This window comes from Balaenoptera acutorostrata, chromosome 13 (genome assembly GCF_949987535.1).
Source record: "Balaenoptera acutorostrata chromosome 13, mBalAcu1.1, whole genome shotgun sequence".
NCBI lineage: Eukaryota > Metazoa > Chordata > Mammalia > Artiodactyla > Balaenopteridae > Balaenoptera > Balaenoptera acutorostrata.
The window spans coordinates 45,599,520-45,617,414 of NC_080076.1; the positions used below are offsets into that span (position 1 = coordinate 45,599,520).

The window sequence follows — 17,895 nt, forward strand, 5'->3', positions numbered from 1 at the left end:
CTCTCCAGAAAAATGCACACATAGTACACAAAAAAAAATTGGAAGTTTAAGCAGTTCACAGAGCCCTGACTGGCCTGTGGAACCCAGGAGGAGAAACACAGCTATGGGGCCACAGAAAGTCACTGACAAGGGACAGAAGAGAAGGTGCGAGGACAAGGAGAAAGAGGTCAGAGTTGCACTTCTGAAATATCACTTTGGCAATCGTATACAGGACAGATTAAAGGAGGATCACCAACTAAAAGAATACTGCAACAGTTCAAGTGAGAGATGATGGGGACTTGAGCTAGGGAAGTGACAACAGGGGCAGAAGAAAAGAACAGATGAGGAATACTGCTATTAGAAATCAATAGTACCTATGACCAATTAGATATGGGGGGTAAGAGGGAAGAAGGCATGTCTCATGAGAAGAAAACTGAGTCATTTAACAAGCAGTGACTGCCCAAATCATATATACTAGGAACTTTGCTAAAAACTAGAGACATTGTTGAATGAGATAAACACCATCCCTGCACTTAAGAATAATCTACTGGGTTAATAACAAATTGTTGAGTAATTTCAAAACAGCAGAAGTACAGAAATAAAAAACCGAAAGGGATGAACCTAAGGGGATTTTTAAAAAATCACAAAATAAGAGTGACCAATTTCATCCAATGACACTGAGTCAAGTAAAATGAGAACCTAAAAAAGCAGGCAATCAGAAAATCACTGAAGACCTTTACCACAACAGTTTCAACTAAGGAGTTGAGAAGAAGCCTTACTACAGTATGAGTGCTTTTAAGAGTGGTTAAATTACTGCAAATTAGCAACCTGTGAAATGAAATGCTACTAAAATAAAATCTTAAAGACTCTGCTTAACATATCGCCTCCTGGGAGTCTTTCTATAATGTCAATACTGCCTTTCTTTACACAATTGTGTGTGTTTGCTACTGAGTTTTTAAAAATTAAGCACTTCATTGTTTAGAGATACATGCGTGGGTGGTAATACTATAAAGAAAAGCAAAAGAATGAACAACCCAAAAAAGAGGATAGTGGTTACCTCTGGGAGTACAGGGTTCAAATGGGCATGGGCTCACAAGGAGATCTAAGGTCCTGAAAGGGGCTTCCCTGGTGGTACAGTGGTTGAGAATCCGCCTGACAATGCAGGGGACATGGGTTTGATCCCTGGTCTGGGAAGATCCCACAGGCTGCAGAGCAACTAAGCCTGTGTGCCACAACTACTGAGCCTGTGCTCTAGAGCCTATGAACCACAACTACTGAGCCCGTGTGCCACAACTACTGAAGCCCACGCACCTAGAGCCCATGCTCCACAACGAGAGAAGCCACCGCAATGAGAACCCTGCGCACTGCAACGAAGAGTAGCCCCCGCTCGCCGCAACTAGAGAAAGCCTGCATGCAGCAACGAAGACCCAACACAGCCAAAAATAATTAAATAAATAAAATTAATTTATTTAAAAAAAATAAGGTCCTGAAAAATGTTATAATTTTTGACCCGATTTAGTGGGCAACTGGGTATTTGTTTTGTCACTATTTTTTAAGCCACACATGTGCATTCTGGCCATTCTTATGCATAAAATACATTTCATAAAAATGTTTAATGTACATAAACCTGAGCCAATAAGATACAAATCAAGCCAAAACCTAGCTTTAAAAGAATTGAGACTAAAATAGAACTACAAATTTAATCGTACCAAATCTCACTTTTACATGACATTTTATCAAAATAAAAATTTCAAACAATTCTATTCTTAGAGAGTAAAAGGATCCTAGTTTGCAAATACATTACTGAAAGGGATTTTCTCTAGCTTTCAAGTAATTTCAGTTGCAAAAGAAAATACGTTCAATTCACAGATCTACTTTTTATTCAGACATGTGAAGTTTCTTAGAATGATTTTCAAATAAGCTTAAGTCTAGCATAAAGTCAATCTCCCAGATGTCATTTTACATGCGTCAAACAAACTTATGAGGACAAAGGCAATTTACTTTAAAAACACAAACACCCACACACACACAAAAACAAACACAAACAAAACAGAAAACACTTTATATAGTCTCTGAAAAATTTCCATTTTAACTATAAAAATAAAAACTATAAGAATAAATATTGCTTACCTGTTCCCTACTGAATCTTGAGAGATCTGAAAGTTTGGAATGATAGAAGAAACACCATATTCATCTTGGTACTTCTTACAAGATTTGTAATGATGTCTCATGCGATAGAATTTAATCTGTAAATTATTGATTAAATGTAATGTGACTTTCTAAAGAACAAATATAACATGATTCCATTTACATGAGGTAGAACAGAATTCAGAGATAAAGTAGAATACAGGTCACTAGAGGGGTCGGGCTGGTGCGGGGTGGGAACAGCAAGTTACAATTTAACAGGTACAGGGTTTCTGTTTGGGATGATGAAAAAATTCTGGAAATAGATAGTGGTGATTGTTATACAATGTTATGAATGTACTTAATACCACTGTATTATACACTTAAAAATGGTACGTTTTCTACCTTACCATTCATAATACTGCACTCTAATTGTTCATTTGATGCCTCGTACAGATTGTGTGTGTGTATATATATTATATATATGATATATATATCATATACATATGTTTTCTTACCAAATGGACATTTATTGTATAAAAAAAGTTTACCACAATCTTTCACTTATAAAAAAATAAAACTAAAAAAAAAGGTACGTTTTACATTATATTTTACCATAATAAAAAATAAATTTAAAAAAATTTTTAATGTAATGTGACTTTTAATATAAAAATGAACTCATAAGACTTGAGATATTGCCAACAAGAAGGGAAAAAACGAGGCAGAAATAGATAACTAAATATTCCATTTAAACTAGAGGCCTTTTTTTTTTTTTAAGTAAATGATTTAATTCTTAAGTAGGAGCTGAAAATAAGCAGTAAGTTTCTGTCCATTAGATGCAGGGACAATGGAGATGAGTCCAACTGTCCGTAAACTCACCATAAAAATTAACAAATAATTTTACACCTGAAAAAAAAATACCACTAATAGACAAAAAATAATTTTAAAAGTATTAAGAGGTTGCCTCATAGCACTGGGCATCTTTTTATTTCTTTAACTACTGCAACTTGGCAGAGTTAGAAAGTGCTTTAAAAAACTAAGTTCCCAAGTTAACACTTGGAACATTTTTCAGTTTCTCTCTGGGGAGCAGAGCCAGAAATCTCTCAAGTGTATTTTCCAGCTTCACTTCATTGCCCTGTCAGTTAACACCTCCCTCAAAAAGATGGAAAAGCAGATATGTCTTGTGTGAATGCATGAAACAGCAACAGGTTTTTTTGCTCACTGACTTTATTAGCTGTTTGAAAAAGTGGCTGTGATAAATCCATAATAAACGAATATACTCAAAGCCTAACCACCTCTCACCATTTCATTCCCTCTCCAAACGGTAGAATAAAATCCAGATTGGAGAATTAATGCCAGTTATTTGCCAATACCTGATTTTTCCCACCTGTTCCTTAAAAAGCAAAGTCTTCTGCCAAGTATTTTGTGATTTCTTAAGATAAATACATAAACATACAAGTACAGCGGGCAGCTAGAGAGCTCCCCCTTGACTACATAAATCCATTTGGCCCATTTCTACCTGCAAAGTTGCAATAATGATACTACCACCAGAAAAACTATTCAAGGGCTGAGTCTGTACCAGAATGGGGCTTCAATGAGTTAAATGCCAGTTTGTTCATTCAGTTCATTTAGCAGGTAATTGATGAGTGATTATTTTGAAAAAAATGCCACGCTAAAAATTATGGCAAATTCAGAGACTGTATCTATCTTTTGGTCTCTGTTCTCAGTAAGTTTATAATCTAGTAAGATCTATAGCCACAGCTTTTCTGGCCTTTTCTACCCAATTCCCAACCTAAATAATTTCTCTTCAAAACAGTACCCACCAAGACAAGTCAAACAGAAATTTCAGAGTAGAAACTTAACTTCCAAAGAACTATGTCACATTTACTCTACCTGTTTTGCACAGCATCTGCAGCTACCAGAAAACCTCCTCATGATATTTTCAAGGTCTAAGGCCCGTTCAGGACATGCTCTCTCTCTTCTAGTCACATTTCCACGACACAGGGGACAATGTATTCCGCTTTCTCTCATTGCAGTCAGGAAACATTTTCTACAGAAACTAAACCAAACATTTGTGACACATTAACTACAGAAAAAAGTACTCTTTTCATTTCAATGATTAAACACAGCAGTTATGGGTATATAATCATGCTAGGCTATTTGTATGTACATACATCTAGAATTTAAAAAAACTGTACATGAATTTCTCAGTGTAAGATTAATGTCTGGACTAGATGGGAATACAAAAGAAACTACTTTTAACATAATACAGGAAAAATAAATATTATATAACATTATCAAGGGAAGCATGGTACAAAAGGAATGACTGGATCCTATCCTGTGTTGTTTAGCAGCTGTGTGATTTTCAGGCAACACACTTAACCACAATGGATCTCCATTTCCTCCCCTTACAAAATGAGAGAATGGACCACACATCAGCTTTGTCTCAAACTGATGTACTTCAAGATGTTGTTCTACAAGATATGAATAGGCCTCCTACAGAAACTGATTTCGGAAATTCAAGAATTATTCAAAGTTATTAAGGTTTCTCTGCTAAGGAAACCAAGTGTTGCCCAAACTTCTGTGGTCGGGATATATGAAAATTCCCACAACAGTGTGCAATGGAACATAATTTGAGAAATACTTAACAATCCTTCCAGCTCTAAATATCTATCATCGACATTCTTATTGCAACCAAACTCACCAAAATCTTCTCCCCTAACCCAAACAAATATGAAACTTGATCATCTTGCTTTTAGAAAAACCAGATTAAAAATCACAGCCATCTGTACCTGGGCTCTAGAATAATTATACATTTAATTCAACCCCCTATAAATACAAATATACTAATCTTCCACATCTATACTAACAAAAAAGTTGCGAGGTAATAGTGTGATAACAGATCACACTGAATTTACTAACCATGTAGCACTGAACAAGTCACTCTTCTTTAAAATCAGTTTCCTCACACATACAATAAGCATCTACACTTGATAGGGTTGTTCAGAGGATTAAGATAGGTAATGTAATAAAATGTTCATTACAGTTATTTTTGAGTCAGGAAAGTGTTTGATAAATAGTAGCTAATATCACTAAGGTAGCATTAGAAGTGCTCACCAATACTTTAAAACATGGAGAATATTCATCATAACCAGGAGTCAAAGAAATGCAAAGTAAACAAGACAGAAACTTTTTTTCAGTTGTCAAAAAACTAGTTTTAAAAAATAATAATAATATCCAGTGTTAAAGGAGATATAAAGAAATGAGTGCTCTACATTTCTGAATAACAATTTGTCAATACTTAACAAAATCCTTAGCGAGGGTGTCCCAAAACTCTGAATGTCATTTTGAGCTTTAATAACTTCACAAGTATAAATACCACAAAGTTACAAAAACCATCATTTTTAAGTTTAATTGTTTAAATTAAAAACTGAAATTCTGTTTATATGTTTTCTAAATTTTGAGTAATACATTTTTAATTTAACTTCTTTGTTTCACTCAGTGTTTGCATTCTTTACTCAGAGGGACTGTGAAAAGGAAAATAAAATGAAAGGGAGAGTCAGACAAAAAACCCCACAAGACTAACTGGAACAATAGTCTAGATCATGATACGGTCTACATTAAGGCAGGAGTAGGAAGGAGGGACAGAGGATCTCTATTTCAGAGACATAGTTCTCAATGTCTATGATTGTGTATGAAGGGGCATCCTAGGTTAAAAAATAGAATATAATTTTTTGACAATTACTTGTGAGAGAATGAGAAAGAAAAGCATTTCTAATTTAGAAGACTGAGTAGAAGGTGACTGTATTAACCAAACTGAGAAATATTGGAAGAGTTGGTTTGACAGAAAAACGCAAGTTTAAAGTTTAAGAATCCGCCTGCCAATGCAGGGGACACAGGTTCGAGCCCTGGTCCGGGAGGATCCCACATGCCGAGGAGCAGCTAGGCCCATGTGCCACAACTACTGAAGCCCGCGCGCCTAGAGCCTGTGCTCCGCAACGGGGCCACAATGAGAAGCCCGCGCACCGCAACAAGGAGTGGCCCCCACTCGCCGCAACTAGGGAAAGCCCAAGCGCAGCAACGAAGACCCAACACAGCCATCAATCAATCAATCAATCAATAAATGTATTTAAAAAATAAAGTACCTACAAACAGCTCAATGCGTGTTATCCAGTAAACAAGTGGAAAAATGGATCTGAAAATTGGGCGGAAGAATATGGGGAGCAGATAAGGTAAGAAGAACACTAAAGGGCTTCCCTGGTGGCACAGTGGTTAAGAATCCGCCTGCCAGTGCAGGGGACACGGGTTTGTGCCCTGGTCCGGTAAGATCCCACAGGCCGCGGAGCAACTAAGCCCACGTGCCACAACTACTGAGCCTGTGCTCTAGAGCCCTCGAGCCACAACTACTAAGCCCACGTGCCACAAATACTGAAGTCCGCACGCCTAGAGCCCGTGCTCCACAAGAGAAGCCACTGCAATGAGAAGCCTGTGCACTGCAACGAAGAGTAGCCCCTGCTCACCACAACTCAAGGAAAGCCCACGCGCAGCAATGAAGACCCAACACAGCCAAAAATAAATAAAATAAATTTTTAAAAAATTAAAAAAAAAAAGAACACTAAAGAAACAATCTAGAGAGATATAAACATTAAAGGAAGGTTCAAAGAAACAGAAGAACCAAGAGTAAGTAATGTTATAGAAGCCAGGTCTGATAAACTACCAAAGAGAAAACAGTAATTAAAGAGATAAAGGGGGCTTCCCTGGTGGCGCAGTGGTTGAGAGTCTGCCTGCCAATGCAGGGGACACGGGTTCGTGCCCTGGGCTGGGAAGATCCCACATGCCGCAGAGCGGCTGTGCCCGTGAGCCGCAATTACTGAGCCTGCGCGTCTGGAGCCTGTGCTCCGCAACAGGAGGGGCCGCGATAGTGAGGGGCCCGCGCACCGCGATGAGGGGTGGCCGCCGCTTGCCACAACTGGGGAAAGCCCTCGCGCAGAAACGAAGACCCAACACAGTCATAAATTAAAAAAAAAAAAAAAAAAGAGATAAAGGTAAAACTATCACCAAACCATTAAGCTAAACCTTCCTCTTTAAATAAAAATTGAAACTGTCAACAAAGTTCACACCAACAAAATTCATTATACAGAGATAACCATGCATAAAATTGATGGAGCTTGAGTGAACGAAATGAAGCAGGTTAGTAACTATTAGCAGGTAAATTAGTCAAAATGCTGGCTAATTTAACAATTACAAGTAAAATATAAACAGAGAATGTTAAAAGATTTTTTGAAACCTGGGTGTACAAACATAAGCTGTATTTAGGGGGAGTGGATAAACCAAAATTTCAAAGCCCACTTATTCAATACCTAAAATAGTATATGATAACACTACATACCTATCAGAATGACCAAAATGAAAAAGGTGGAAAATACCAAGTGTTGAGGAGGATGTGAAACCAACCTAAACTTGCATTCAATGCTGTAAAAGTGTAAACTGATACAACCATTTTGAAAATTAATACAACCATTTGGCAGTAGCTAATATAGCCCAGTAATTCCACTCCAAAGTATACCCAACTGACTTGCATACCTCATCATAAGAAATTTCCCAGAAAGTTCATTGCCACACTATTTGTAATAGCCAAAAGCTGAAAACCATACAAATGTCCATCAACAGAAAAATGCATAAACAATTACAGCATATCCACAAAATTAAAACTATAGTATACCGTAATAAGAATGGATTTGGATGTATAATGTTGAGCTTTGGAAGCCAAATGCAAAAGACTACAAGCTGCATGATTCTATTTTTATAAAGATCAAAGAGTAGGTAAAACTATACTGTTAAAAGTCAAAATAGTGATGTCCTGGAAGAAGTGGGATACACTCCTCGGAGAAGTGAGGAGTTTCTGAAATGCTGGTAATGGAGTTCTGGAGTTCTGTTGCTTGATATGGGTGTTGAACACACAGGTGTGCTCAGTTTGAAAAAAATTCACTGAGCTGACTTTTGTGATGGGGCACTTTTCTGTTATGAATACTACACTTAAATTTTTTCAATTAGGAGTAAAAACAAGGGTAAATATGTTTAAACTGTTATAAAAATAGCTAAATTAATCTTCTAACTGGGCTTAAAAACAAACCAAAAAAAAAAATTGCTAGAAAATTTCCAGAGCTAAAAAAATACATCTGCAAAATAAGAGACAACCAAATGACCAGTACAATGAATTTCTGAAAGATCTTCATCCAGATCACTAGAAAATCTTAATTATTTTTTTCAACTTCTAACAGCTTCCAGAGAGGGAATAAAAAACAGATCGCGTACTAAGGAAAGAGAATCAGATTAGCATCAAACTCATCAGCAATAACAAACAGATGACAAAACAACAGAATGATGTGTTCAAAGTTCTGAGGGAAAGTGACTTATAACCTAGAATTTCATCTTCTGGATACTAAACTATTTGCTTTTTGAACCCTAGGCATTTCTGATAATGCAATAAATACAATACTGAGAAACGACACATTCTGCAAAACCGCACACTAAAACTTACAGGGCTTGTGGGGAAAAAATGGTTGGGGTAGACTAACTACCCGTAGAACACTGTGACCAGAGGACTAACAAAAACCCAAACAATCCTAATAAAAATACTAACACATTTTAAAAGACATTTAAGTTCTTAATAAACACTTTACTCTAAAGCTTAAAAAAAAGAGGTGAGGGGTTAGAAAGGAGTGATTAAAGCTGATAAATTCCAGAGAGCTCTCATGGCCAAACCGAACCAAGGAAAAAATGTAGGTTGTGCATTTCATACAGTAGTGTACAATTCTGTGGCTTGTTATATTCAACTGAGTTTTAGTGTACTTCTCTTCAGCTAATGTAACCATTTGCTAATGGCTCAAAACATCAATGTGCAGGGGAAACAAACACGTATAAACCAATCCGTTCTGATATAATCTTGTATAACAACAGAATGTTATCACTGTTGAGTCTGTTACCACTTGTCTCTAACCTTGTTTGTGGTCTTTTGATATGGAAAATTTTTAATTTTTAATACAGTCTAAATTCATCACCTTTTCCTAAAATTACGGTTTGTGCACAGTCTTAAGCCTTCCCCTTCTCAAGATCAGGGATATTTCCCTACATTGCCTTCTAAGAAGTTTAAGTTTTGCTCATCACATTTAAGTTTTTAATTCACCTAAAAAATACCTTTATGTATAGTAAACAATAGAGATTTCATATGCAAAGCCATTATCCAAATACCATTCTACTGGATAAGCCATCTTCTCCCCATTGATTTGCCATGTCATATCTATCAAAGTTCTAATACATGTATGGAACTATTTCTGGGCTCTCTAGTATATGTCCTACTGATCATTTATCTACTGCTGAATTAATACCATACCATTTTAATTACTATAACTTCATAATACTACGTCATGGTAACTAGCAGGGTTGGTTCTATCTCTATGTTCTACTTTTTCCAAATTTTCTCAGTTATTCATGGTCATTAACACATCATTACGACTTTTTAATCAGTTTTTCAAGTTCTACCAAAACAATAATGTTGAGACTTTATTGGAATTGCATTAGTTTTAGAATCATCTGAGGGAGAACTGGCATCTTAATTTTATTGAATGGTGGTGCTACCCATAAACATGTCATGTCTCTCCACCTATTCAGATTTCTTATGCTTTTCAGTAGTTTTTCAACTTTCCCTACAGAAGTCTTGACATTTTTACTAGATTATAATAAATAGTCTAATTATTTATAAACTATTTATAGTTTTTGTTGCATTATAAATAGGATTTTTTCTATTAATTTTTTATCTGATGACTGTTGGTATAAAAAATGTTATTGATTTTTGTCTGTTGTTCTTATGTCCAGAAACCTCTCTGTACATTCTTATTAGTTCTAATCATTTGCTAGTTGTTTCTCTTAGGTTTTAGATGTAGTTTTATCACCTACAAATTATGACAATTTTATCTCTTCTTTTTCCATCTTTGTATATCTTATTTCTTCTTTTCTCATTGAATTGCCTAAAGTCTGAAATACAATGTTAAATGGTAGGGGGAATACAAATATCCTTGTCTATTTCTTGACTAGAAAAGCACATAGGGTCTACTATTCAGTACATTTACTATAGATTTTAGGGACGCTACCCTTAATTAGAATAAAAGTAATCCATCCTATTCCTAATTTCGTTTTATAATGAAATGCTCAACTCTATTAAATGCTTTTAGCATCTATTGAAATGATCATATGCTTTCAACATCCAAATTCTCTTCCTATTTTGAAGGTGTTCTTCATTATGTGATTTTCAGTGAAAATTAGTTCCTTCTGAAAGGATAAAAACTGTGGGTCAATTCCTCCCAACAATTCTGTCAGTTTTCATCTAAAGTTATGCTGGTAGCTGCAAAAAAGTTCATGATTATTCCTTTTATCCATATGAAATGACTTTCTTTCTTGTAATGCTATCTGAATTAAATGGTCTGATATTAATATTTCTATACCAGCTTTCTTTTAGCTGACATAGAAATATAAGGACTCAGAAAAGCTCTCTGAAAGACTCAGTTCTGCTGTAAAGTGTCACACACATTCCTAGAAGTCACTGCACTATGCAAAATCATCCAATAAAAACCACAGAGCTCATGGGAAAAACAGGGTTGGGCACAACACTCAAATGTACACATCCAAAAGAATACTCTCTGTAGGTTACAGATGCATTCACGTTTAAAAGTTTTAACTTAGCCTGAAAAAAATACACACTACTCATTACAATAACTGTTAAAGAATATTTTAGCTTTATTTATGTTTTATATTCCCTAAGCAATACTGTAAGCAGTATCATATCTGCGTATGTATACATAAAATGTCTGAAAGGATACCAAATAAATCAATAGCGATATATATACCGGGGAATTATGGGGCAGAGGACGATGCAAGGAGTGACAACAGGTATAAGGAAATTTGAGGGAGTTCCCTGGTGGCCTAGTGGTTAGGATTCCAGGCTTTGACTACTGTGGCCTGCGTTAAATCCCCGGTCAGGGAACTGAGATCCCGCAAACCATGTGGCGCAGTCAAAAAAAGAAAAAAAAAAAATCCTAAGTCAAATCTTAGCAACTAAGCACAGCTATCCTTTAAATAGATACTAAAACTACTTCTTGAAGACTGGCAAAAATATATCTTAGAAAGCAAAAATGATTTACAAAGGTGCAAAAGCAATTTAATGGAGGAAGGATAGACTTTTTAATAAATGATGCTGGAGCAACTGGAAATTCATAGGCAAAAAAAATGAACCCCATTGAAGTCTGCCCCTTTATATAAAAATTAACTCAAAACAGATCATAGACTATAGTAAACTGGGCAATGGCCATCCAAAGATACATTCACTTCCTAATTCCCAGAACAAGTTAATATCACCTTATACTGTAACAGATCTGATTATTGTTAAAGATTTGGGGATGAGGAAATTAGCTGGGATTGTCCAGGTGGGTCCTAAATGTCACCACAAGTGTCTTTATAAGAGAGGCAAAGGGAGATCTGACACAAACACACAGGAGAAGCCATATTGAGATGGAGGCAAAGACTGGAGTGACGAGCCCCCAGCTCCTCGAGGCCCTGCCAACACCCTGATTTTGGCCCACTGAAACGGATTTCAAACTTCTAGCCTCTATAACTGTGAAAAAATTAATTTATGTTGTTTTAAGCCACCAAGTTTGTGGTAATGTTACAGTGGCCCTAGGAAACCAATACGCAGAGTTAAATGTGAAACATTAAACTATAAAACTTTGAGAAAAAAATAGAAAATATTCACAATACAGAGCTACACAGAGTTCTTAGACTTAATGTTAAAAACACATTCCATAAAAGGAAAAACTGACAAAGTGGACTTCATAAAAATTTAAAATGTATGCTGGGTAAAAGATTGTTAAGTAGATAAAAAGACAATCCAAAGACTGGAAAAAAATATTTGTAAATCATATATCTAACAAAGGAGTAGTATCTGGAATACATAAAGAAGTCTCAAAGCTCAAAAGTTAGAAAGCAAATGACCCAATTAAAACATAGGCAAAAGACACTGAAGAGACATGATTTTAACCTAAGATATACAGGTAGTAAACATGCACATGAAAAGATGTTCAACATCATTAGCCATTAGTAAAATACAAATTAAAATCAGGAGGTATCACTACACAGATTGAAATGGCTTAAAATTTAAAACAATGACAGGGACTTCCCTGGTGGCGCAGTGGTTAAGAATCTGCCTGCCAAAAAAAAAAAAAAAAAAAAAGAATCTGCCTGCCAATGCAGGAGACATGGGTTGGAGTCCTCGTCTGGGAAGATCCCACACGCTGTGGAGCAACTAAGCCCGTGTGCCACAACTACTGAGCCCACACGTCACAATTACTGAAGCCCATGTGCCTAGAGCCCATGCTCCGCAACAAGAGAAGCCACAGCAATGAGAACCCCATGCACCCCAACGAAAAGTAGCTCCCACTCGCCGCAACTAGGGAAAGCCCACGCACAGCAATGAAAACCCAAAGCAGCCAAAAATAAATAAATAAATTTATAAAAAAATAATAAAAAATAAAACAATGACAACATGAAACACTGGCGAGGATGCAAAGAAACTGGATCACTCATACACTGCTGGTGGGAATACAAAATGGTATAGATACTGTGGAAAATAGCTTGGCATTTTCTTAAAAGACAAAACATGCAACCACCATATGACCCAATAATTGCATCCTTGGGCATTTATCCTAGAGGAATGAAGGCTTACGTTCACACAAAAACCTGTACATGAATATTTATAGCAGCTCTATCTGTAATAGTCAAAAACTGGCTATTCCAGATTTCCTTCAGTGAATGAATGTTTAACCAAAATGTGGTACATCCATACCACGTATGGATGCATATTCACCAATAAAAGGAACTAATGATAACACACAACAATCTGAATCTCCAGAGAATTATGCTGTGTGAAAAAAGAAATTCCAAAAAGTTACATATTGTTTCATTCCATTTATATAACATTACTTAACATTCTTTTTTTCCTAACAGCTCTACTGAGATATAAGTCACATACCATACCCCATTCACCCGTTTAAAGTGTACATTTCAGCGGGTTTTTTACTGTTATTTACACAATTGTGCAATATTTAAGATTCTTGAAATGTCAAAATTATGGAAATAGAGAACATGGGACTTCTTCGGCAATCCAGTGGTAACAAATCCGCCTTTCAATGCAGGGGACACAGGTTTGATCCCTGGTCGGGGAACTAAGATCCCACTTGCTGTGGGGCAACTAAGCCGGTGCGACTCAACTACTGAGCCCACGCACCTCAACTAGAGAGCCTTCGTGTCGCAAACTACAGAGCCCAAGCCCCACAAGAGAGAAAACCCACATGCCGCAATGAGATCCTGCGTGCCGCAACGAAGATCCTGCGTGCCGCAACGAAGACCCAATGCAGCCAAAAATAAATAAAACTAAATTAAAAAGAAATACAGAACATGTGAACATTAGTGCTTGCCAAGGGTTAAGGAGGCACAGGGTGGGATCAAGAGGAAAGTGGGTGTGCCTATAAATGAGCTCTGTGAAAGATCTTTGTGGTGATGGAAACGTTCTTTATCTTTACTCTATTAAGAAGGAAGATATCCTGGTTTTATTTACAAAACATTACCATTAGAGGAAATTGGGCCAGGGTACACAATTTCTGTATTATTTTACAACTACATGTGAATCTACAATGGTCTCAAAATAAATAGTTTAACTTATCCATATAGTCATATGGATATTCATGCATATTCATAGTTTAACTTATCCATATATTCATATGGATATTCATGCATATTCACTTAATAAATACGTATTAAATACTTACTACATAACTCGGGACATATCAGGGAACAAAAGTGATGAAAATCCCTACCCTGATGGGACTTACAGCATTGTGTGCATGCAGGTACTTGTGGCAAGTTTGAGTATATATACTATATCCAAAAACATTTAACAAGTCATATTATACTGTGCTAAAAATAGTAAAAGTAATTAATGAAAGTGAAGAATTCCAAAGAATCAAATTATTTTAAGAATTCAAATATACTAAAAAGATTTTTAAAAGAATGGAAAAGGAATGCCCTCTAAGAAATACTGAGGTCAACTAAATAAGACAGGCAAATTAATAAAGATTCAAAAGCACACATGATATATCTTAGTAGATTCCAGGTAAGTCCAAAAATGGACAATTTTTTTAAAAGATTCAAGAAACAGAAAAAATGGAATAGCATTATAACTTTAAAGAGAATCAAGTATCTTAAATGTGAATGTATAAGAAAATGTAATAATATACCAAAAACAAAGCAACTGACAGGAAAATAATGTAAAATAAGTAATAAATTATAATAGATTATTATTAAATCATAGTTATAGAAATGATCACAAATGTACCTACACACTCTGAACAGTAAAATTATAAATTAGTATATAAAAATTTAATATGGAAAAATGCACACAGCCATATGTTGCTAGCAACTAAAGAAACATTTTAAAGCGACTTCTAGACACCATTATGAACTGTATTAAACTAACAAAATACTGCTTAAAAAAAATGCTCAACGTAGCGAATATCCTGCTCGGGCTGCGCGCTGGGCCACTGCGCGAGCACCGGAAGGTGGGGCCGCCGGCCCGTCCGCCCGGCGCCCGGCGCCCCAGGTCCCCGCCCGCCGGCCGCCCCGGGTGTCCCCGCGAGGCCCCGGAGCCGGAGCCGAGGGCCAAGCGGCCGCGGACGGCGTAGAAGGCGCGAGGTAGAGATGATCTTCAAAATGAAGTCTCTGGAAAATGTTCGGTTCTCTTCAGGAACTACAAAAATGGAAGGAAAGTACATTTTCAAAACGAAATTGTTGCCACCGCAAGAGGAGCCCCCGCTCGCCGCAATTAGAGAAAGCCCGTGCGCAGCAACGAAGACCCAACAAAGCCAAAATAAATAAATAAAATAAAATAAATTTATTTTTTAAAAAAAGCTCTTTCTAAAAAAAAAACGAAATTGTTGTGAAAGTGTGTTTACAACTAACTGATACTATTGACAGTTTTTTTTTTCTTTTTAGCTAATAAAAGTTTAAGAAGATTGTATTTATAGTCAAAGGAAACTGGGCTAACCATGCGGCAGAAGACTTTTCCCGCCACGATCTACTCTGGGAACAGCCCGCGGCGACTGCAGGATCGGCTGCAGGAGATCCGGCTGCAGGAGATCCGCGAGGGCCTGAAGCAGCCGCCCAAGACCCCCGCCCCGGGCCGCCCGTGGGGCCGAGCAGTGCCGCCGCCCTGGACGCCAAGGCCCTCGGGGGCCAGGCAGCAGCAGCAGCAGCAGACGAGGACAGCCCCGAAGTTCGGGCCTTACCAGAAAGCCCTGAGAGAAATCAGATACTCCTTGCTGCCCTTTGCTAATGAATTGGGCCCTTCAGCCGCCGCAGAAGTAAACCAACAAATGCTGCAGTAACTGGTGGACGTGGGCTGTGACCAGATGGGTGGACGCTCCCAGGAAGCTGCCCATCTGGGGTGCAAAGGAGACCAGCAGAGGTCCCTGGAGAGGGGTTTCTAGGCTACAAACCCAAGGCCCTTTCTCTGTCCCACTGCACTGTTTTCCACCTCCTCTCCAAAACCATCTTGTTAGCTGCTTTCCTTTTCAGGCAACATCCAGAGATTTCTCAACTCTCCTGAAATTGTGTCAGGTGCACTTTCTGTCCTGTCCCTGTGATGATGGGAAGGCTTTCCCACGTGGCCCTTTCCTTGGGGTTTATTTGTCTTATTCTGAGCTGTCTTGGGGAAGAGACTGGCTTCCTTGAACTTGTGTTTGGTTTGTGCATTTTTTAACTCAGCTAAGGGTAAGGTTGGTTAACATGAGTTGGCTCTTTGCCTCTGTTTTCTCCTGTTTTAAAAGACAGCATCTATGCTGTTAGAGGAGACATAACTATATTAAGGGAATGAGAAAAACTAGAAAATAAAAAGCTTGAGAAATTAAAAAAAAAATGCTGGCAAAGATGATGGAATACAGATATACTTTAATAGTCTTTTTTTTTTTTAAACATCTTTATTGGAGTATAACTGCTTTACAATGGTGTAATAGTATTAATGGCATTGTGTAAATTAGCCCAGTTTTGTGGAAAGCAACATGACATCTATACAAACAGCAGTAACTATTTATTGAGCACTTGGGCAGGGTTCCAGAAACTTTACATAATCTTGAATTCTTAAGAATAAATAAATGTTTCAAAAGTTCCTTTATTTTACAAACAAGGAAACTAAGACTTTCAAAATAAATAAACCTATATGAGACTGAAGGCAAGATGCTACTTCATTGAAAACAAGGCCCTGCACGTTCCTTCTACCTCAGGGTCTTTACCCAGAATGTTCCCTCACCCCAAAATACTCTATACACAAACACAGCCCTCCATAAATTAACACCTACACATAACAAATCTCAGCAACAATTTCACTTCCTCAAGAAAGGTCTTTGAGTACGTACCCATCCACCCACCAACCCACCTAGATCTGGTCCCCTTCTTATACTCTCTCTTTAAACCTATGAGTTTGTAACTGCACATTTATCTGAGTGTTTATTTGAATTAAAATGCGTCTCACCAATGCCAGTTCTGAAGGCAGGGATCATATCTAACCATATACCACTGTAGGTATAACACAGAGCTGGGCACCTAGTACGCATTCATTAATATTTGTTAAAGCAATGAATGCTAATTTACCTTAATCTAATCCAAAAATTTACTTAACCCAAGATATAATCCACAGTCCTCAAATCAAAACCGTAAGCACCTTCCATGTACAAAACACTTCAACAGAGCTATAATCATCCTGTGTGACACAGCTGACAAATTCCCTTGTATTTACCCTCTGACCCAGCAATTCCACTTGTGAAAATTTATCTTACAGGAAAAACTCTCACATGTGAAATGGTATTCATACAAGTTTAATCAATGTGCCATTATTTGTAACAGCAAAAGATTGGAAACAACCTAAGTGTCCATAGATAAGACATCAGATAAATAAATAAATAAATTTAATAATTTAAAAAAATAATCAAACAATGGAACACTAGAACACTAAATATGTTCCATGGGGTCAGGAATTTTTGTCTGGTTTGTTGAACCCCAGAATCTACATTAGTATTGTTGGCACATAATGGACACTCAGTGTTGGCTTACTGAATGAATGAAAACTCTACAACCTCCCCCCACCAAAAAAAAAAAAAAAGAATAAGAAGGCCCTTTATGTACTGATATAGAATGACCTCCAATACAGTAACATAAAAATAGCAAGGTACAAAAGAATGCACACAGTATGCTATTTTCTGGAAGAAGAGATAAGGTAACAGTGATTGTGAGAGACAATCATATTATTTCCTTTTGTACCTTTAAAGCTGTGAATTACAATATTCTCCATTCACAATAATACCTTCAATATTAAATATCTGGACCAAAAAACTTGAAACAGCCTCCTTTCTGTTTACAATAATACTCCAGCTTTTTGTGTTAGATGTTGTAGTTATTAAACTAAACATAATTTTATATTTTTATGGGTTTTGAAAACTATAAAACACACATACAAGATTATTATCATTCACAAACATTATCTCATTTGGCCCCCTTGCAACAACCCTGTGAAACAGGTTGTTTCTACCCGTTTTATGGAGAAGAACAGGCTGAAAGGAGTTAAATGTCTTGACCAAGTGATACAGCTAGTAAGCTGTGGTCTCCCAACACAAACCCATTCATACGCTTATTCAA

The 17,895-nt window shown here is 37.0% G+C and overlaps 1 protein-coding gene across 4 annotated transcripts in view; it reads right to left on the reverse strand.

Moving 5' to 3' along the window:
• Window positions 1-17,895, reverse strand: part of RNF138 (ring finger protein 138) — a 40,494-nt gene that overhangs the window by 16,527 nt on the left and 6,072 nt on the right. For 2 of the 4 annotated variants that reach the window (XM_057526780.1, XM_057526781.1), the window contains exons 3-4: window positions 3,997-4,162; window positions 2,110-2,225 (exon numbers count right to left, since the gene is read on the reverse strand). In XM_057526780.1, coding sequence (XP_057382763.1) covers window positions 2,110-2,225; window positions 3,997-4,162 — 282 coding nt within the window. Of the gene's footprint in view, window positions 1-2,109; window positions 2,226-3,996; window positions 4,163-13,502; window positions 13,523-14,714; window positions 14,957-17,895 lie in introns of those variants that run through there. The other 2 variants (XM_057526782.1, XM_057526779.1) reach the window with 2 other exon arrangements.